The following is a 21,967-nucleotide window of genomic DNA, read 5'->3' as shown; positions in this document are numbered from 1 at the left end:
ACACATTTTGTTAATTAAAATTCCTTTTTTTCTCTTTTTTCTTTTTTTTCTTTTTTTTTTTTTTTTTTTTTCCTGTATGAATACTGGCTATTGTTACTTTCTAAAATAATCTTTTGTGGATTTAACAAATGTCAGACTTTCATCAGGATTCTGCACCAACATTCTTGTTTAGAGTGCTCTACAAAATTCAATTAAATAGAAGCAACCCACTGATGCAAATGAGTTATTTGAATACAGGGTTTTTTTAATGACTGTCTATTATGTAGTACGTCAAAGATAGTTGACTCTTTTCTTAATTTTATAATGTGGGCTTTGTTATTGTTTTAATATAGTTTAGTTAATAAACTTATTCTACTTTTCTCTACATGGTACTCTCATTCAGTCCCACTATTTTAATGATCCTAATGTTTTTATGCTTTGTTTAGGGAATATCTTTAGATTCAGGGTCATTTAAAAAATAGATGAGTTCAGTCCTGTCTGTATACATGAAAAAGAGGAAAAATATTCTCTAATCACAAATGTGACAAATGACCACATGAGAACATTTTTTTCCCTGTGAATATTTGGAAAACGTTTTAAATTTTAATTTAAACCTTATTTTACTCTGTGCAATGTGATACATAAAAGAAAGGTACAGACTGCACAGTTAAACTGCTGGTGCCAACATCTACTAAAAAGATGGGGCCACCTCCTGGCTGTGCTTATACCTGTGCAAATAAGGAGAGACTCCATGAACCTCTCTATATTAACATTAAATTTGAGTTTACACAGATGTATGTCAGGTAAACTGAGTTATGCCCCTATTTGCTTTAAAATCTTTTATAATTAAGCTAAGATCATAGTTAGGATATTCTTCTTGGAATGAAGAAAAGTATTCTTAAACTGGATTAAAGACAAATAGCTTAACACAGTATTAAGCTGTTTAAATGGGATAATGAAAGCCAGCTTTTATATGAGCTATTCAGACTTCTGCAAAAAGCCAAACAAAACTTGTAATGGATGAAGTCTTCAGAGTCAGGAAACAAGAGATGTTTCTTTAAAGAGCTGAATCTGCCATACTGGATAAATCATGTCCCAGACCAGAGAAGTACATGGAACATCATAAGAAAAAAAAAAAAAAAAAGGAAATAACCAAAGGTCCAATAATTCAAATCCTCTGTCACCATGGTTAGTGCCAAAGCCTAAGAAACATATGTAAGGGATAAGAAGTATAGGAAAAAACATCTCTCTTTGGCCGACCACTGGTTTGGAGGCTCTCTGAGTTAGAGACTTTTGTGTTTGTCATTGCTAGGTCCTAACCAACTCATTTTGTTTAATTTCTTTTTGATCCAGTATATACATCAGGTCCAAATAGTACCCTGTAAAAGTGGTCCCTTGGTTTAAACTTGCACTGCACAAAGTGCTTCTTGTTTGCATGTTAATTGCCTGCAATGCCCTAGTTTCTTGCATAGTGAGAACAGTTAATAGATTGTAGTCACATTTTTCACAGTATTCCTGGCTGTAAAGTCCTCAGTAATCTCCTTCATTTTTTCTCTTAACTGAAAAATCCTGTTTCATATTTTTCATCACCCTTGTTGCAGCTCTTCCTATTTGCTCTACCTCTGTGTGCTTTCTGAGGATGTTGGGCCCTCAGAGATGCATGCCACAAAATAATGAAGTTTTCTGTGTTGCTCTGTTATAATATTTTACTAATAATTGTACCGTCATATCTGGGAAAAAAAATCCATAGGAGTTTGACTGTAGAGTCAAAACATGAAACCACACTTTCAATTTGACATGACTTAAAAAATAAACTTCCTTATCTTTTGAACAAATTAAAATCAGTAAAGAGTGATGAAATATTTCCTTCATATTTTGGAAAGCCTCAACACATACAAATCTGTTTTCAGACACAGGTCTGAGAAAGCAGTGACCAAGTCCAGGAGCTTGAACTCAGGGACCGATGTCTCTTTCAGCACACAAATTTTGACTTGGGTTCTATGGTTGCTTTGTGTTGCATCCTTCAGGACTGTGGTGCATCAGAAAATCATTGACACAGCCAGAAAATTATATCCCTGGACCATTTTACTGTCATACGACAAAACGACACTATAGCAAAAAATGGGAAAATTTTTAAGACTTCCTAACTAGAAAAGTCTTTGAAGTTACACAAAATTTTGTGACAGGATAAAGGTAAATTTGTGGCTAAGATGTTGGCAAACAGGTCATGAGATCCATGGAAGCCAGCAAACAGGGTGGGGAAGAGAAGTGAAATGGAAGGTGATATGTAGATGAATGACAAAATAAGAGCAATTGCTTCACAGGATCACAGCAACAAATGACAACGATATAAATGTCTAAATAGAAAACATTTTATTTTGGGATTTGATGCCAATCGTGCAATTAACTTTTATATGAGTCTAGGAGGAATCACTGTTCATCACTGCCAAATTTCAACCGGAAGGGAAGAAGTCTCCATTTCAGGCTAGACAGACAAGACAGAACTAGGATGACTGTAGCCAAGTTATCCTATAAAATCACATAAATTCACATAAAGAAACCTGTAGACACCAACCCTAATGTAAATCTGCAGAGAAATAAAGGCTCCTATACTGCCACTTGCAAGATCTGCACACTAGGAAAAGAATTTTTGATATAGGCAAGTACACAAACAGGCCAGCTGGAAGAAAAATAAATGGTGCAGTACCAAGGATGAGGAGGAAAAATTTGAAGTGGGAAGACTTAGGGAACTTCACTATTGAAAGGGAACTTCAATAATCGTATGACAGTTGTGAATTCAGGGAAATATGCAATATATATAGACAGGGGATAGTAGACAGAGGACAAAAAGACTGGAGCAGCTGGGAGTGTTAATTTGGGAGCGAGATTTGAGGAGCAACTCTTGATTCTGAACAGACTGAATTTACATGAATAAATATGAATTTATTTGGATTGGGTGAAGCTAACAGAGAAATGCATCTGTTTTTATTACTAATTCCATTACAGAGGCCACAGAGTCTCCTACCACATGCCCAGAGAATACACACAACTGACATTACAGAAAATTTGACTTGGTTTTCAGCTAACTAAGCCACCAAGTAATGTGATCATTGCCTTTCCCACTGCCTTGAGTCCCTACCATGTGCTCCCTGAGGTGCAGGGAAAAGCAGGTCCTTCCAGATGCTATTCTCTGACCATCTCTGTCTGCAAGCTAAGGTGCACTCATGGGACAGAGAACCAACAACTACAATGCAAAGCATCAGCTCTGGATTTTGTGAGGGAATAAAAGGGCACAAGAGGGGTCTTTGCTCAGCACCTAAGATTTAGCAGGTTTGATACCAACACTTATAAATGTTTTTAAGGTCCTTTAAAGGTCCACCCCAAACCTTTCTACCATTCTATAATTCCATGATTTTCTGCTAGTCAGACAATTATTTTCTCTTGTTTACTTGTGCTTTCACACTATGGTCCTGCATCTTGGCACAGCATCCAAGGTTACTGTTAGAAGGCTGTTTTACATAAACATGAACCTTTCTTTCTATTTTATAAGAGGACATCGTATATTTGAGTCACAGTTTCATCAACTCAAACACACAGACTGGTATCCAAAAGCTACCTAGACACATTTAAATTAAGAAGACACATGCATTTCACTGCCTCAAGAAAAACTCTTCCTTTTATAATCGCTCTACTAGTGAGTATCAGCTGTACCTCATGTATCAAACAGAACAGACGTAAGATTAGGGTATTTTTAGAAAATGATCCTTCACTTTCCAATGTATTTCCACTTAGAGAACAGAAATTGCTGGCTTTTAGGAGAGTCTGTGGACCTTTTTTCTCCTCCTTAGGATTTTGAAGAGGAGAAAGGGAACCTAAGAGGAAAGAGACTGTAGTTTTTAATGCTAGGGAACACCAAATAAAAGTAATAATGTAATTTAGACTTTTAAAAATCTATTATTATGTCAAATATAGGATGACTGAAATTTAAAGAATGAATTAATTTTTAATTTTTTAAAACAGCACTATATGAAAAAACCTATATCCCAAGAACAGAAATTTTCTGAGAATCATAGTACTAAATAAAGTTTACTCTGTGAAATATATAATAATTGACTGTATCTAGAAAGTAAGTGTTTCATTAGAGAGGATTCTTTACCCTCAGTTTATTTCAGGCTCAGTTTGAATCAAAAATCTGACATAGTTCTTTGATTGGGGAGGGCAGTCCAGAATACAAGGCTGGAATGTGTCATTGAGGATGCAGGTTCCTTGCTGCAGGACTTTTGAATCCATTAAATTTGAAGAGACTTAGCATTTGCAGGTACCCTTATTAATACCTTTACTTTTGAGTCTCTTACCAAGAGATGTTAGATGATTTGTGCCAACTGCCCTGCTTGGTTGTACTCCTGTAAGAGTGGCAAAGGCACAGGAAGCCTCAGGATCTGATTCTTTGCAAAAGTCCCGTTTAGGAAGACGAATGAGAATATCTGGATCCAACTGCAAAGCAATCTTTTCAGCTGGCAAGGTGGTGGGGGGAAACAGAGATACATTGTGGTAAGAATTAATGATGCTGATTAAAAATAATATTATCATCATAAGTACCGAATGTGATGAATCTGGGTAAATGGTCATATGAAAATTAGGTTAAAAGATTGCTAAAGAGCTTTGGAGTTTAACAGCAAGTAACACATCTGTTTTCCTCATGACTGAGATGCTTTTAGTGACCTTTTCTTTAAAAATCTGCACTCTCAAGACCACACATTTATTATTTAACATTGTATTGAATACTTCTGCAAAATCCAAAGATAATGTACGTACTCAGAACCTCTGAATGATGAATTTGAGGGTGGAATGAACTTGCATTCCTGTTCCTTTTATGGCTCTCAAATGTCTGCCTGTACTGGCAATTTATTTTCAGAACAAATACAAGTAACACTGCAATTATCCTTCTATGCTAACAGTTTTGTTATTGTATTAAAAATGTTTTAAAAGGCACACATGGCATTCATTGGCATAAACACTTGTATTGTGAAATGGCTCCACTCTGCTTATGCCTCCTTTGCCCATACAATTTTCAGGCAGTATATCTATATTGTATTTCTATTCCTGCAAGTTATCACTTTTGTGAACAAAAACAGTATTGTTTGCTTTCACAAAATAGAAGGAAACACAGTAGTTCTCAAAATTAATAAGGTCATATTGTGTAATTACTTGCAACATAATTCGCTAATTCTGAGTGCTTATTATGACCAGATGAAGTAAAATACAAGTGTTCTGAAACGTATTGGAACATCCCCTGTTAATGGCTAGGATAAAATGAATTTTTTTTTTTAATATTACAAGACAAAGTAGGATGTAGAGATGTATGATACAGTTTACTGGCATACTGTTACTGCCCATCAGATTATATGATTGACGGTTCAACATACAATCAGGAAATGTGAAGAGAGCCAAGCATACAGAAAACCTCATTTCTGTCAAAGCAGTCAGGGAACTGTTAATGTAGGAGAGTTGCAACTTGGGCAGAATCCTTTTAGGCATTCAAACTTTATACATCAGCAGTGCACAGGACTAATCTTATAATGAAAACTATTTACACTGAGTCCTACCCTGCCCGATACCTTGTGTTCATTTCTCCATCACTGAACTGTATCCTGCCCCAGATTTATTTTCTGAATGTTCATCTTACCTCCCTTGTTGAATCATAATAATGTAATTTCTTTCCATTAACTACAGTGTGTATATGCATATGTTAACAGAGCGAGTGGGAGAGAGAACAAGCTTTTCTTGTCCCATAATAATTGTTCTTTGTTTCCTCTCCCTTCTTTCATGGGGAGGAAACACTTAGTTCACATGCCCCATTGTGTTTCCTAGTAAATGGGCAACCATGAAACCCAAGCCTTAGGGCCTAATATTGCAAAAGAGAAAATATTTACCTAGTTTATAAGTGTACAAGACTATTTTGTAATGAAGCAAAGGAATATATTCATAAATGGTGTCCAAGAAGCCATCAATAATACCCTCCTTGCCATGGTTTACCCACCGTTTTGAGCAATCATCATTTGCTAATTTTTTATGCAGTCTAAATGCTATCTAGATTTGCTCTAAGAGTGAAAGGAATAAGGATGACTTGATGAGAAACAAAACCCAGTAAGGATAAGAGGAAGAATCCTGAAGGATGTTGAAGTTCAGGATACTGAGGTTAAATTTATGGAGATAAAAAGCAAGAGAGAAAGTCTGTCAGAGCAGTAGGTAAGGAAGTTTGTTTTAACTACTGAGGAGTACATGAGGGTATGCATACACACTGGGGAAACTCCAGGTATCCTGGGCTACAGGAGAGAAGTGTGCATACAGTGCAGAATTGAATGCAGTAAGAATAAATAGGTCTTGCCTACTTCTGGGGAAGGGTGCTATTATAAAATAGTGTTTGCCTTCAAAAATACTTTGTTTAGAATTTTTTCTACAGACAGGCTGAAAATAATCTCTTTTTGCCCAGAGAGCAGCAATACCAAGTCTTATCATTCCTGTGTTATCATAGAATCATAGAATTGGCTGGGTTGGAAGGGACCTCAGAGATCATCAAGTCCAACCCTTGATCCACTACTGCTGCAGTTACCAGACCGTGGCACTGAGTGCCACATCCAGTCTCTTTTGAAATATCTCCAGGGACAGAGAATCCACCACTTCCTGGGGCAGCCCATTCCAATTCCTGATCACCCTCAGCCTCTCCTCATAGGATCTGTGCTGGAGTCCCTTCACCAGCCTGGTTGCCCTCCTTTGGACCTGCTCCAGGACCTCAATCTCCTTCCTAAACTGAAGGGCCCAGAACTGGACACAGTACTTGAGGTGTGGCCTCACCAGCCCTGAGTACAGGGGCAGAATCCCTTCCCTGGACCTGCTGGCCACACTGTTCCTGATACAGGCCAGGATGCCATTGGCCTTCTTGGCCACCTGGGCACACTGCTGGCTCATGTTCAGCTTCCTGTCAATCCAGACTCCCAGGTCCCTTTCTGCCTGGCTGCTCTCAGCCACTCTGTGCCCAGCCTGTAGCGCTGCATGGGGTTGTTGTACTACTGTCTAGGAAAAATCAGTACTCCATGCAAGGATCAGTCATAAAATGCTAAAAAAAAATAACAGGAAAAAAAAGCCCTAGGAATAATAAATGCTGAAGTCTTCATTTCATTTCATTTCATTTCATTTCATTTCATTTCATTTCATTTCATTCTTGGGGTTTAGGCTTTGCATAACAAAGATGTGTTTTCAGCCCTCAAAGGAGTGGGTGGGAGCAATAGGTATCGCTAAGAAATCATTTCCACACCTGCATGTGAATCCATCTCACCCTTCTCCTGGAGCACTTCTATGGCCTTCTTCACTCATGACAGAAATATATTAAATTTTCCACATGATCTGAATATAGAGAAGGATCTGTAGTTGGTCTTGGAAGCTGTCTTTTGACAGATCAGAAGTCTCATTTCTGAGACTTTGTTACTGCAAATCTATTACAGAACAAACAGTAGAACTAACACCGTGCAGAAGAGCTTGCACTGGAAAGTCCCCAAAATCAAGATTTTGTTTCCCACTAGGAGGGGATGTGGGAGAGAGGTAAGAGAGCTCCAGGGATTTAGATTTGATCAAGAACTGAAGTATATGGAATACAAGAGGTGAGATTATTGTTGAGAGGATATGTGTAGGCTCCATTACCTGTAGTATCTGTAGAACAACTTCAGTTAGGAAGAAATAAAAAACCCTTAAAATATGTATATAGAAAATATATGGGTATATACATGTGTATATTATACACATATATCATTAACAGAAGTGTGTACATCTCAAATATACACTTAAATTAAGCTTGAATTCTTTGAGACTTTAATCTATTTTTTTTAAAAAAAAATGTTGACAGTTTTTCTTTATTTTTCAATCCAAAATTAAAATAAATGCTTCAAAAAAGGATCCTTAAAAGGCACCTTAAGGTAACATAAAAATCCTGAGAAACTTTAATTTCAAAATAAATAGAAAATTTAACACAGCTGGCTTATTTTTGTCCACTGAGGATGGACCTGTGAAACTATAACCTGATTTTCTTTCCCCAGTAAAGCAGTGATTTTTAATTACTATTGGAAGGTAAAACACTTTTACAAGTAATATTAAAATATTAAATATTAAATTAAAATATTAATATTAATTAATTAATATTATGACTAATATGAAAAACCAACAGGTGATACTCTAACAGTAAATAATTACTGAGCCCAAATAGTAGCAGAAAATTAGTTAAGGATTAAGACAAACTGGGGAGAAAGCAGGACACCTAAGAAAAAAACAGGCATTTCTGTCTGAATTGCTTATGTAGTCTATTTTCTTAGGATTGTCCTAGCCACTCCAAGACTGTACTGCACAGTTCTTCACAATGGGTTTTCTCTCTTAGATTCCCTCCCAGCTGCTATTCTTCCTCTATCTCCCTTGTTCCTGATTCCCATACCCTAACCTGCAGCCAGATCCATGCAGTCATTTAGCTTTCTCCTGTGTGTGCCTCCTTTCTCCTTTCACTGATATAATCATTTAATTCCTCCATACTCCACTTCCCTCACCTCTTGACTCTTTCTGTCACATTAAAGTCTGCCTTGCTGCCTCCTGCTGTTGTTCATCCTCACCAATCACTTTTGCTTTCAGGATGTGGTTTCTCTTTGATGGAAATCTTCTCAGCAGGCTGTCTGCTATCAGCCACGGATACTGAGCCCTTCATCCTGGATCTGTGGATTTGTGCTAGTCAAATAGAATTCCATTTTATCCTATAATATTATTACCTTACTTTCATACTGATTTAAGACCAATGTTTTACACAGGTGCCTGTTTTCAAAAGAACTGATGGAACAGTTTCTTCTTATTATTTTATTTATCAAGTTGTTGTTGTTTTTTTTTTTCTTTTTTTTCTAGAATCTCTGGTATTTAGAAACTGGAAAGACATACCATGACTCAGGATGAGAGGTGATGAAAAAGCAGGAATTGATGGGCTGGAGATGGAAGTGGCAAACACACTTAACTCTGCTAAAGGGAAGGAATGCAAATTAGCTAAAAATGGCTAATTAGCAAAGTACTTTCAGATGAGAGGAGAATTCTTGGTGATATGCCAAAAATTTAAATGAAAATTAAGTTCAAGGATTTTAAAGAGATTTGCCTGTGTGATCACAGTGACAGTGATTTCAGCCACACCTATCCTGCCTATACTTCTATATATATTTAGAAGAATTACAAAACACAAAGCTATAAAACTCAGAGCAATTTATGTGGAGTTAGAGGCTGACATAGGATTTATATGCAGGTAAGTATTAGGAGCACGTTGTTCTGACATCTGCCTTCTCCTCCTGAATTTAATTAACTTTGTGGTCTACTCATCCAAATGTAGATGAAGTTAACCAAGGCATTATAAAACTACAAAGTGTTACGGAGATTACATACAGACAAATAAATCCTCCATCATGGAGGAGTGACTGCATGAAACTAATTTTCTCAGGCTATTAGTTGTAGTGCCAGAGTCTGTAGGAGCAGAGTCCTTAGTTATAACCCTCCTCAGGATTTCTTAGCCCACTCTGCCACTCTTTTGAACCAAGCTAGCAGAGCTTTCCCAAAAAGCAGTTTGGGAGAAGAGATGGGCATAGGAGGATTCCAATAGGACTTAGGAATGAGGTGCTCCTGTTCTGAGGAAAGCTTAAGATGAGGTAGCCATATGGACATCAGCCAGATCTTGCTCTCAGAACCAGGCAGAGATACCCTGGTCTTTTTATTTGTCTGTATAGATGTAACCTTAAGTGGTCATAATATTGAGAGCTTTAGAGGTCTCTCCAGAAGGAAATCATCAGATTCCTTCCCATATACACTGTGTATCTTCAAATGCCAAATGAGTATAGGAATATAGGAATGAGTATTTGAATATAGGACGGCACCAACATAAAACCAAACGACAGAAAATTTCTTCCTTGACACATGAAAATGTGCAACATGGACAAAACAGGCACCCGGCAAGATTCATCTCCCCACTGAGAAGAGACAAGCATGGTGGCAAAAGCCAAGATCCAGTTTGGACCATCTGAGAAAATTTATTTCAAAATCACAAAGAATCCTTTTCTCAGCAGGGTACTGTTCAACAGTTCTTAAAATCTGCCAACATGCTGTGTGAAAGCACTTGCTTAAATGGAATAGCAAAAGGCATGCAAGTTGATGACTTCTGCTGTGCACTGAGCACTTACAAGCCACTGCTGAACTGACTGATCTGTTCATTTTCATGCATCCTGATCTCTAACAGGTACCTGTCACTGTCACCTGCCTTCTGTCAGTACATTAATGGAACATAAGTAGTCTCTTAGCTCATGCACTAGCTGAGAAGTGCTGCTTTAAGAGGTAACTCCTACAGCAGTATGCTCTTCAGTCACTGGGTAGGGGAGATGTTAATGATTTTTTGCTTTCAGGTAATTATTTTATATATTTTTTTTTACTTTTGGGTAATATATTTTGTATATTTAATATTTTATCCTTAGAAAAAAATACCCACTTATCAAAAGTGCATTAATAGTATTCCTGAATGGGATGCAGTAGTGTTAAAGACAAATTCAGTATGGAAATATGACTTGCTAGATCACCTGTAGTATTACATTTAGTTTCAGTACAAGGAAGGAAATCCTGCATTATTACAAAATGTGAAATGAAAAAAAAAAAAAGATGCAGGTAAAGTGAATCTGTAAATATAAATGTCATTTATTTTTTGTTGCTAAATCCAGGCTTCTGATAACTGTCCAAAAGCAAAGTACAAAAGCCCTTAGTGAAGGTGGTTCATTGAGTAATATGTAGAAGAATATTATCCTTCTGGGAAGAACACAAATAGTAGTCATTCATGTGGCTTTGTAAAATATGACAATACTAGAGAAATTATTTAAGCTGAAAACGAATAAAACTGGTTTTTCTTCACTAAAATAGACATAGACATGTCTAAATATGTCACATAGACATACAGAACTCTGAACTACAAGTAATTATTGTAGACATTTCAGACAAATTGGAAACTAAGTAATTGCCAAAGTATGAAATTGTCCTATAAGGATGTTTACACTCTCAAGTTTCCATAGAATGAAGTCAGAAATTTTTTTCACAGAATATCCAGCAAGAAATTCACATATAATGTATCACATAACTAAGGGCTTATAAAATCCCCACAGGTGTTTTCAAACCGACACTTTCTTAAGGAAAGCATAAATTATTCTGTTGGGTAGCACTCAGCCTAGAAAAGAAACACTCTCCAGATTGAATTAATTCAGGAAGGACTGTGATGGAGTTTCCTTATGTAACAACACCAAGAAGAAATTTTGTTTACTCTGAAAATAAAACAGCTTTCAAGTTTTTTTTTATGAGATGTATATGTTTTTTTTTAGCAGAGATCTTTTGAGAATTCTTCTGCTCTGAATAAGAAAAGATAGCTTTGCAGTATTCTTACCAAGAAAGATCACCCTACATTTCTCTCTCTATTTTTACCTCTAATTACAGAAAGAAGAAATCTTGTGGAAGGTCAAACTAAGCATGCTGATCTCACAGCTTTCTCCTTTTTTATCCCTTATTAATGAGATCAAGTGATAAGTAAGTTGCTGTTTAAGGAAGGGGTTGGTAACACAGATAATAATTTTTGGAAAAATAAGTATTTTTTAATCATATAAATGCCTACAACCTGGGGAGTTAGTTTTCCTTCTACCCAGTCAGCTGAAAATCTCATGGGTGTGTTTCTCACTGAACTGGTAAGTACATTTTACAGGGAGGAAGTTGGATGAATGCTTTGTGACTGGTGCAGTATTGCTCAGTTGGTGTTCATGATCTGCAGAATTTGTCCCAAAATCAAGGCTTTTATTTCCACTCCCTCATCTCATCACTCGACTTCCTTCTCATCTGGATCAAATTGGTACTTACATATAGCATAAGGTGTCTCCCACACTTTGTCTTCCAGTGAGCTTCTGTAAGATCATAACTAGAACTGTCTGTAGTTCAGATCTGGCACCTCAGCAATATATTTCTTTCCACTGCATCCATCTCTTACTGAAGTTTTATGAAAATACATGGAAAAATTATATAACTAATCCTCTACCAAAAAATCAGTTTAGGAAAGCTGAATTCATTTTGTACTGCCTTATCTTCTTTCCAAGCCTTTTCCTACATGTGGAAGAAAACAATTTATAGGTAAAAATCTATTGCCTCAGTAAAATGTATTTAAAAGCCTGTGCATTCAGCCTTTTTATTTTGCAGTTAAGAGTCTATATTTCTTAGCGTGCTCTCCAGAGTTTATTTAGTAAAAGGTGATTAATGCTCTTTCTAATGTATTTATTATAATGATGCTTTCTCTTTGGTAAAAGATTCAGGTCACAATTCCCAACTAATCAGTAGGAAAAATTGGCCTTAATCTCTTGTCAACTGCTAATCCTATATTTCTATCAATCTAATTTGGGTTTGGTTTGAAACTAAATCAGATTACACATCAGGAATACGGATACAAGTATAACACTACATATTAAAGGAATTCATTAACATCTGTCTCTAAAGTAGGAGAGGAATAAAACCCAAAATGAACGGCTTGCTTCAAATAACCTAAATTACATATATGTGATTAAAAAAATTAAAATACATGGTCAGATTAAAAGTAGTTAGTTAGAATTTCAGTTGCCATTTTGGCCACATAAATTAATTCTAGGTATACACAATAATAGTGTACATTATCAAGACAAATGCCATTTTAGTTCAGTAACTTTGCTTACCATACTCTACCCCATTTTAGACAACAAAAGACAAATGGCAACAAAAGGCAATGAGTGTAGTTTCCCCTTTAGTTACTACTGGTGGAAATCTTGTTCTTGACAGGAAGTATATATACTGTATATGTGGCTGAAGACTGTTTTTTATATAAATCCAAACTTTGAAATGAGAAATATGAAATTCCATAGAAGACCAAGACCAATGTTCCTGATAGATTCTGTCCAATTACTCCAGTAGTTGAAGAAATTGCTCTACAGGCTACATAGTTGGTTCATGACAGACAGAGGTCAGACTGTTCTACTTAGGAACACATCACTTTAGAGCATCAACAGCCTACAATCCACATAGAATCCAAAATTTGGCTTTTAACACATAAAAAAATCCCACTCAAACTTTTTCTCTGAGATACTCACTTTTACAGTTCTTCTAAGAAAAGATGAAGCCACAAAAATATCAAAATTTCAAAATACTTTGTTTCAGTGGGCTTACCCTTTGGACCTCTTCAATATTTGTTAAAATGGAAATGCTTTTTGATGAACACTATTTAAATATCTCAAGGGCAACCATCATTTTTTTATGCTGAGTCAATTGATTTTTGCTACAGAGAAATATAACTTGGACAATATAATGCCATAGTTCAACCACACCAGAATCATACAGGATACTAAGAGAGCTCAGAACACCATGATATGCTGTCCCCAAAATCTACTTTTACAGCCCTCCATCTTCATGCCATGTGTGGCATCGTGCCAAAGCCTGTCTTCCTGCTAAAGGAGTGAAACACTTTATCTTGGTCATTAAAAACAAAACAAACAAAAACCAAACAACCAAATCAAAAAACCTTTTGGCTATAGTGAGATTTTGCTAAATTTTAGTATTTGCTTATGTCTTATGGTTGACTATACATAGTTTTCAATACTTTTCCAATTCTTTCATACAGCTTTTATCTTGGGAGAATTCACCTAGCAGAAGGAGTAATTATCTTACATGGAGCACCTTGTCACTGCAGAGGAACTGCAGCTCAGCAGTGTCAGCTGAACCCCAGAGTCCTCTGCCAGATTTACATGTGCAAGACCCTCCAGAGCCCTCTACCTTGGAGTAACACTCTACAGAGAAAAACAAGGAAAAATTACTTCTGTTCAAACACACAGTTACACCTCTCTGCAGCCAATACAGCACTGGTCACTCTTAGTCATGCAGCTACATGCTTAGTGCCAGCTGTTTTAACAGATGTCATTTACTGTGATCATATGCCCAAAGATATCATGGCACTCTGTCTCTGAGAGTGCACTGGACTCTGTGCATGACTGAGTGCATATACACAAAGAAAATGTTTTAGTGTGTATGGTCCATGGTGTGGTCCAGATTCTAAAAAAAAGGCTTGAAAACTGCTTAGCTTTTTGAATACAAGCAGCCCACAAGCACAATATGTCTTGGCTAACTTAAAACAAAAAAAAAAAAACATTTTCACAGCTAAAGGAGAAATGCCTGCTAAACCGGGGAAGTCAAGACACCAGGTACCCACCTGCCAGAGACAGTGCATGTAAGGAGAAAGGGAGATCTAAGATGGTGTAATCAGGGGGACAGACTCATTAATGAAATACATGAAATACAACCAAGACTTACAGGTCTGCACCTGTATGCAGGGCTGAGCATCAGGTCCCTCAGGGCTGTCCAGAAGGAAAGGGATTGCATTCCAGCTATGAATAGCTAAGCAAACACGGCTAAAATGCTGCCTGGGATTTGCATTTTGTGTTTAATTTTCTTCTATAAGGAAAGCCAACTTTTCCACTAGGAAGATGCCTATGGAATCAGGAAATGAAACTGCAACACATACTCTTTCTGACTTCTAGGTATGATTTCTTTACTCAAGTGTAAGGACTATTCCTTTAGTTATTTTTTGGTAGCACTGACAGGTAAAGGAAACACAACTAAAATAAATTCTGATTTATCTTGCCACTCTATAGTATCTTGTCTTTTACTATAGTCTAAATCAAAAGTTATCTTTAGTAAAAGTTAAAAGTTAAAGAAATTGCAGGAATTTCCAGGATTTTTTTTTTAACTGCTTTGTTCTCAAAATACTGGTATATTCCCACAATTGATTTAATTTGATAATTTGATTCTCATTATTGATTTTATTTGATTTTCATTAAATCAAAGAGTAGGAAAAAAACATCACAGAAGTGATACACACTGTAAAAAAAGGTATGAAATTTTAAAAAATAAGTTACAACTCTCCTTTTAGCCCAAATGAAAAGCAAAAAAATTATTCCCATCTACTTATATTCATGTTTTCTGTATTCCCATGATCTTAATACTGACATTTTTTTCTGCTCTTTCTTTCCTCTTAACAACAGTGATTCACAGAGCACTAAAGATCTTTTCATGTAATGGATATGAGAACACACTTAGATTCTCTTTCTATGATAATTTGAAAAGATTAGTTCTAGTGCCTATGTTAATGAAGTCAGATACTTTAAACATCTTGAATTATTGTTTTGCTCTCATATATTACTCTTGGTGGGTTCAGTCTCCAGAGTTACTAGATTAGCAATTTTCTAGGCTTTTAAGACTGCACGAGCCTAAGGAGAAAAGGGCACTTTTGTTTCATTTCTCTCTCTGGAGGTCTTTCAATACATAATATACACTAGCCATAGTTGAATGAAATCCAAATACAGTTTTTAGGTAATATATTAGTAGTATTATTATTGTTATTACAATAACTCCTTTAACTCCCACCTATAACAACAAATCATCATACCTTCTGCCTGTAAAGCCCCAAACAACTGTTCCTACCTGAATACACAAAAATATTACAGATAAGAACAAAAAATACTTTTTCATGTGTAGTTTGAGTGTCAATTTCTTAATAACCATGCAAACTTACAAGAAATAACATAAAACTAATTTGGAACTACGGTAAAAATGGACTTTTTAAGTCATTCATTGTAAGCCTGCTTTCACAGTTCTGAAAGCAGTTATGATGACCTACCTTTAAAATAATTTCTGGCATAGATTTAATACTAAAGTATGAATGAAAAAAAAAGCCAACACTGAAATACAATTATTCTTTACAAAAAACTTGAAAAAAGCTTCAGAAATACTGGTAGGCATTACATCACTGACTTTCATATGAGCACACAGTTCAGAAAAGCCTAGTTTCTATAAATATGATTACAACTTTCCATTGAAGTAATATTGTCATTTCATGATATTGTAATGCTTTTTCAAGCCTGATATGTAAGGCGGTACTTGGCTGATCAGCTAAAAATGGCATAGTTTCTTCATCAACTACCTAAGAACCCTCTATACCTTGACGAGTTTCTATGCAGTGCTTTGCCACGTGTGTGTTCCCTGTCTCTCAGTTCCAGAAAGCTGTAGTTTTACAGGACATCTACAGCACATTAGGGTTTTGATCCCAGACCTTGTATCAATTCTTGTACCAACACAAGATTCCATGTGCAGGCACTGAAAACAGATGCATGATGAAATAAACCAGGAAAATTTATAAATTCATTAAATATATCAACTGCAAGTTTTAAACCTCTGGCTTTCACGTATAACACTGGTGTCCATGATGTGCCGACGGATGATTGAGACGTGCAAAACTTTTCTTTGTGATGTGACCTTAGCCTCACCCACTCAACAGGCCAACACCATCTGTCACTGGAAACACAGAATCATACAGATACTTCATGCAGTGGTTGACATGCAGCCACAGGTTTCCTCACCATATGGCCAAGTGTGCTTGCATCGCTCAACTATTTAAATGATTCGTGTGCTTGTTCTGTTAGGTGCAGCCGCATGTGGTCACAAGAGAAGGCCCCTCAGGAGCACTGTCAAATAGGGCAGCAGGAGCTGGTGTGGTAATAGCTCTACAAAACAACACATATCCAACCCATATATGAGGGGCCTTTCCAGAAGAAATCAGTCAGAGGTTCAGTGGCTGATGCTGGGGCCAGGCACAGGCCAGCCCAGGCTAGCACAGACCTCACCCAGGGAGCAGCTGAGGGAGAAGGGCTGCCTGGCACAGCCCTGCAGGTTTCTCTGCTTTCTGCTGCTCCTTTACCAACACTGAAATGCAGCTCCTTATTCATTATTTTTTCAGAACATGCCATCCACAGTCAATGGGTCAAGAAACCTTGAGTATTTTTGCAAGAGTTACATTTCACATTTCTCCCTGATTTCAGCATCTAATCAGTTTTTTTGGCAACTGATTTGATATAAAAAGATAAAAGCATCAGATTAGAAGTCCCAAATAACTGAGACAGGGTGGTATTTAAACCAAATCTAGGCAAGCCACACAATACAGATTCTCTCTAGAGGTGAGACATACTTGAAGAGCATACAAAGAGCTGACATCATTAATTTAATCTCTCTTATAGTAAGAAAGACCAGATTAGATCAGAATTAGTAATGTAGTGCGTAATGTTTGACTTGATATCCAAATATATCAATACAGTTCCATATCTATGTACTATCACATGAGTAAAATTTAGATTTCTATGTGAGCAAGTGGCTAAGTTCTTTTCCTGCTTAACCAGACATTTCCCAGATCTGTATAAAGATGACTTTATCTTTTGCCTATTGGAGAAAATAAAAACATCTTTGCAACTGTCGTTTCCATAACCCATAGACAGGACAGTAAAGCATGAGACTGCTGAAAGGACTTGCCTACTGATGGAGCCATCAGTGTTTCCATGATGTTCAGGTCTTTCACTACAAACATTTGCTCTCCTCTTCTATTTCATTCTCTTGTCTCATATCATGCTAAGACAGACACACAAGAACTTTGTTCTCTTTGTGTGCTCTTTCTTCTTCTACACTCTTACTTCTCTTTTCTTTTTTTCTCTTTTTTTTTTTTTTTTGCTTTTACTCTTTCCAGGTACTTTAAATCTCCTTCCTACGAAAATTTACTTACAATATTTACCACAAATTATGATATTGCAAATAACTGTTTTGCTCTTTTTACTTGTGCATTAAACCTCTTTGGCTTCACACTATAAACTGCAAACCTTCCCAAGAACTGAAAAATCTTCTGTCAAGGTTTGAATGGTGGTTAGCACAATGGACACCTTTGAATGGGATCACACACAGCTGAACACTATAAATTTATACGTTGAGACATATGACAATGTTACAATAGTTTTGCTTAGACACTGAACATAAAAGATGTGTCATGTAGAAACTTTGAAATACACAAATACAGATACGTGCATAACTATTTAAAAACTTTTAAAATATATACGTCATTTAAATAAAAGTAACCTTTTTTCACTTAAAATATACTTGTCCTATACAGCTTCCTTAATTGAGAGCTTTTCAGAGTGCATTATATGGATTTTTTCTGAAATAGGAGGAATATAAAAAAATGCATATGTTTTAAAGTGCTTTAGGCATCAAAGAAGGAAAAGTTGCCATTTTTTTCCCAGGTAAAATGCTTCAATATAAAACTTTAAATGAGATAAACAGAAATGAGGAAAATTTGTACTGATGGTGAACACTTGTAGGCTGAAAAGGAATTAATTAAAAAGCAGCAAAACAGATCTATGAAAGTAATAAAATGTATCAGTTTGTTCAGGGACATTGTTTCATTTCGAAATAAGGTTGCTTGTTCAAATGTGGGGAAAAAACATATTGAAATACACAAACAGTATTTGTGACAAAAGCACAGGAGTTTTGCAACATTTCACCAGCCCTTCACAAACTTGCAGAAAGGATTCCCCACACACAGAAGTACAGCAGCTCATGTGGCCTCCTGAGAAACAAGGAATTGGTGCATTAAGCAAGCAGAAAATGGAAGCCTCAGTCAAACCTGAAAAGGATCTTTGCTAAAAAAAGAAATAGTTTAGTACATGTCCAGAGAAAAAAAAGACGTTTTATCATTTTCTTCATTCCACAGAATATTGTTGATCAGGCAACTTCAACAGGAAGTCCAAATGATTAAACCATAACATATGCACATTATATACATTTAAATGATAACTTGAGAGGGGGAAAAAATCCAGTTCCTACCAGTTTGGCTGAGTTGTGATGTGCTACGGCTCTTTCTCGAGAGGCCCACTATGGCGACCATCTTAGCACCGATGCTGGAGCGTCTCTTTTTGCTGCCACCACCAACCGTGCCCACTGCCGTGTCCGACTGGCTCCCATCGTTCTTCTCCAGGGTGTACATGTCCCCGCTGATGCTGGTGCTCTTAGTCATGTTCTTTCCTGAGGCACCCATCTGTCTGCTTTGCATTTTGGATGTAAAGACACTGTCAGCCAGTGGTTGGATAAACAGTGTAACAAAGAAAAGTAAAAAGGGGAAGACAGAAAAGGACAGGTTTCAGATGGAAGGTTTTGGGAGACTGGAGGGTAAAAGCAGCTAGTTCACACAGGTAGGGTTTGGCTTTTGAGATGTAAAAAGGAGCAATTGTAATTCTAGGTTACTGTTTGATCTCCTGTAAACATACTTGACTCATCAAAATTTTGTTTTAATAATAAGTTCTTATTTACTGATTGCCTTAAATCAGCTTAAATTATCAGCAAAATCATTAAATTGAATGAATAGCTCAGTATACCACATATCCATTTTTTGCTAGGGAAATTTAAGTTCTACAATCAGTGGTCGGCCCATCTTCTTGATAGAACACAGGTAATGGTTTCAAACTAAGAGAGGGTGGATTTAGATTAGTTGTAAGGAAGAAATTTTTTATAATGAGAGTGGTGAAACACTGGAATAGGTTGCCAGAGAAGTGTCAGATGCACTGACACTTTCCCTGCACTTTCCCTGTTCCTGGAAACATCACAGGTCTGGTTGGATGGAGGTCTGAGCAATCTGATCTAGCTGAAGATGTCCCTGCAGTGAATGGACTAGATGACCTCTAAAGGTCCTTCCCAACCCAAGCAATTTTGATACTTCTCACATACATCCACACAATCTATATTGCTCCAGGAAACAGATATGTGATTCATTACTGAGTGGAATGAAAGGATATCAGCCTGAAGTCTAGCTTTGGTTTCTAAGCATCCAGACATTTCAAGGATGTTTTCAGAAATCTGGTTTATCTTAATCATCCTATGATTTTGATGAAATTACACAGTAATGAACAGCTGTAAGTTTTTTGCTCCCTTTCTTCAGCAACAAATACATTTTATTATATATATATTTAATACAAAAATTGGCTGTTATGCAACTTACATCATCATTACTGATAAATGGAATTTAATTTAATATACCTTTTGCACTCATTTGTATACTGTTTATAAGCCACTGTATATACTGTGGTTTACATGGCTATATCTGAATTATCTGCTGCAGTATTTCACAATATGCCCCAAGGGAACCTTATGCCCCAGGGTATAGGCAAAGGGACCTTTGCACAGAAATGACTACCTACAGTGATGAGAGGATTGCCAATCCATATTTTGCTCTGACAACTAACTGGTAGGTGTTTGGACAAACACATGTGGGCCTGAATACCTATAAATAATATTTCAGTGAAGTTCTTGCATAGAGCTTAGACTTTATTATTCTGTTCAGTACCCTGCATCTCACTAAAAATCCTCATTAGATACAGTGTTAGACAATCAAAAAAACAGTGAAATACTTCTAGAAACCAGGGTAAATTACTTTTGTGTTAAATCACCAGTATATAAAGACTAACAAAGAATATTTTTCCTTTTCAAGCACATTTTCAAAAGCAGGCACAGGCTATTCCTAAAGATTTACTGATCAGCAAATGGTTATAGAGTGTAGTGGTTATAGCCACTAATTTCCCCTATTTCCCCTTACTTATAATTGCCTGAGTCTATTTCAAAAAAGGAAGGTTGAATTGATTCTTTTTCAAGTTTTTGTAATACATGTTCTGTTACACACAACCTATCTATGGAGTTAACGCAGTGCTCACAAAAGCAAGGGGATCACTGGGGCTCTTCTCACTCGCTCCAGGGAAATGGCATAAGGCATCAGATTTGGAAAAATGATGCAACTATTTAGGATATTTAGACAGTAACAAAAGACTGGAACACAAGGAAAACCTGAAAATGTTTTATTACCCTTTTTTAACTCTCTTGTTATATGCCAGTACACACTGATTCACACTGGTGCATTTAACACTAAGCAAAGAATGGGATAGGATGCAGATGTAGAGGAAGGCAAGGAAATAAAAAATGTGGCTCTGTATTTCTGGGGCTTCTCAGCACCATAAGTTAGTTGTCAGATGATAACATCACATGCTGTATTTTCTTTCAAGAGCCTTTAGGGATTATTTTACAGAAAAGAGATGCTACAGAAAGTAGTTCTCAGTTACAATGCTATCCTGTATATGGGGAATATTAGAGAGATCTAAGAAGAAGCTAGGATCTTCAACTTTACCTTAAGAAAAATTCTTCTTGGAATCAGAAAATCAGAGTCCCTTATCCAGTAATACTATTTCTGACCTAAATTTTCTAAGGAAGTATGATGAAAGACTGTGATGTCTGTCCAGTCTCTCTCTTTTCAGTAATTTAAAAAATCAGTTCAAATTTGACACAGAAGTAGAAAACTAGAGCTATTTGATTTTTAAAACTGCTTTGAAAACAGACCCTGTTTTCAGGGTCAACAGAGTGAGTGATCTTATGAATGTCCCTTTGGGGAAAGCCTGTAGTATAAATTGGTTATTATGGAATCTGTTATTTCATATGGGAGCTTATTCGTATGGCACATACTGATAGGGAAAGTAATATTTCTACTGCTTGCAGAACAACCTATTCCATTTATCCATTTTTTTGGGAATGTAATCCAGAAAATCAGTGAGTTCTTGTAATATTTACTACTGGAAAATAATAATTTACTCCTGGAAATAATAATTATGGCATTACTATATAAGTGGCATTAGCATTTAAGAAAGGCCTCATGTCATAGCAGCACAAACAGAAATATTCTGTTTTCACATGAAACTTACACTGAGGACCAAGTTCCCATTTCCTGAGTCTAATGTGCCTTTAAGGTGCTTCATGTGTCATTTCACGAAATGCATAATTCTATTTATTGCAATGGATTACAATAATTACCTTCATTAAAGAAATCAGTGTGGTTAAAAAGGTTAGCATGGAAAGTTGCTACAATTTCACCTGGCAGTTAACTTTGAAAGCACCATGAATTGCAGGATTTGCTCCTGTCTAACTAAAGAAAGCTTTGCTGTGTACATTTGCCAGCAATGAGATTAACTTCACTGAACCA

The 21,967-nt window shown here is 36.4% G+C and overlaps 1 protein-coding gene across 41 annotated transcripts in view; it reads right to left on the bottom strand.

The window, feature by feature from the left end:
• Window positions 1–21,967, bottom strand: part of RIMS2 (regulating synaptic membrane exocytosis 2) — a 421,007-nt gene that overhangs the window by 35,269 nt on the left and 363,771 nt on the right. For 37 of the 41 annotated variants that reach the window (XM_071738118.1, XM_071738119.1, XM_071738124.1 and 34 more), the window contains one exon: window positions 18,778–19,019. In XM_071738118.1, coding sequence (XP_071594219.1) covers window positions 18,778–19,019 — 242 coding nt within the window. The remainder of the gene's footprint in view (window positions 1–18,777; window positions 19,020–21,967) is intronic. The other 4 variants (XM_071738136.1, XM_071738142.1, XM_071738145.1 and 1 more) reach the window with 2 other exon arrangements.

The sequence above is a fragment of the Heliangelus exortis genome, chromosome 2, assembly GCF_036169615.1.
Source record: "Heliangelus exortis chromosome 2, bHelExo1.hap1, whole genome shotgun sequence".
NCBI classification, from domain to species: Eukaryota; Metazoa; Chordata; class Aves; order Apodiformes; family Trochilidae; genus Heliangelus; species Heliangelus exortis.
This window is presented reverse-complemented; position numbering and strand designations above follow the sequence as displayed.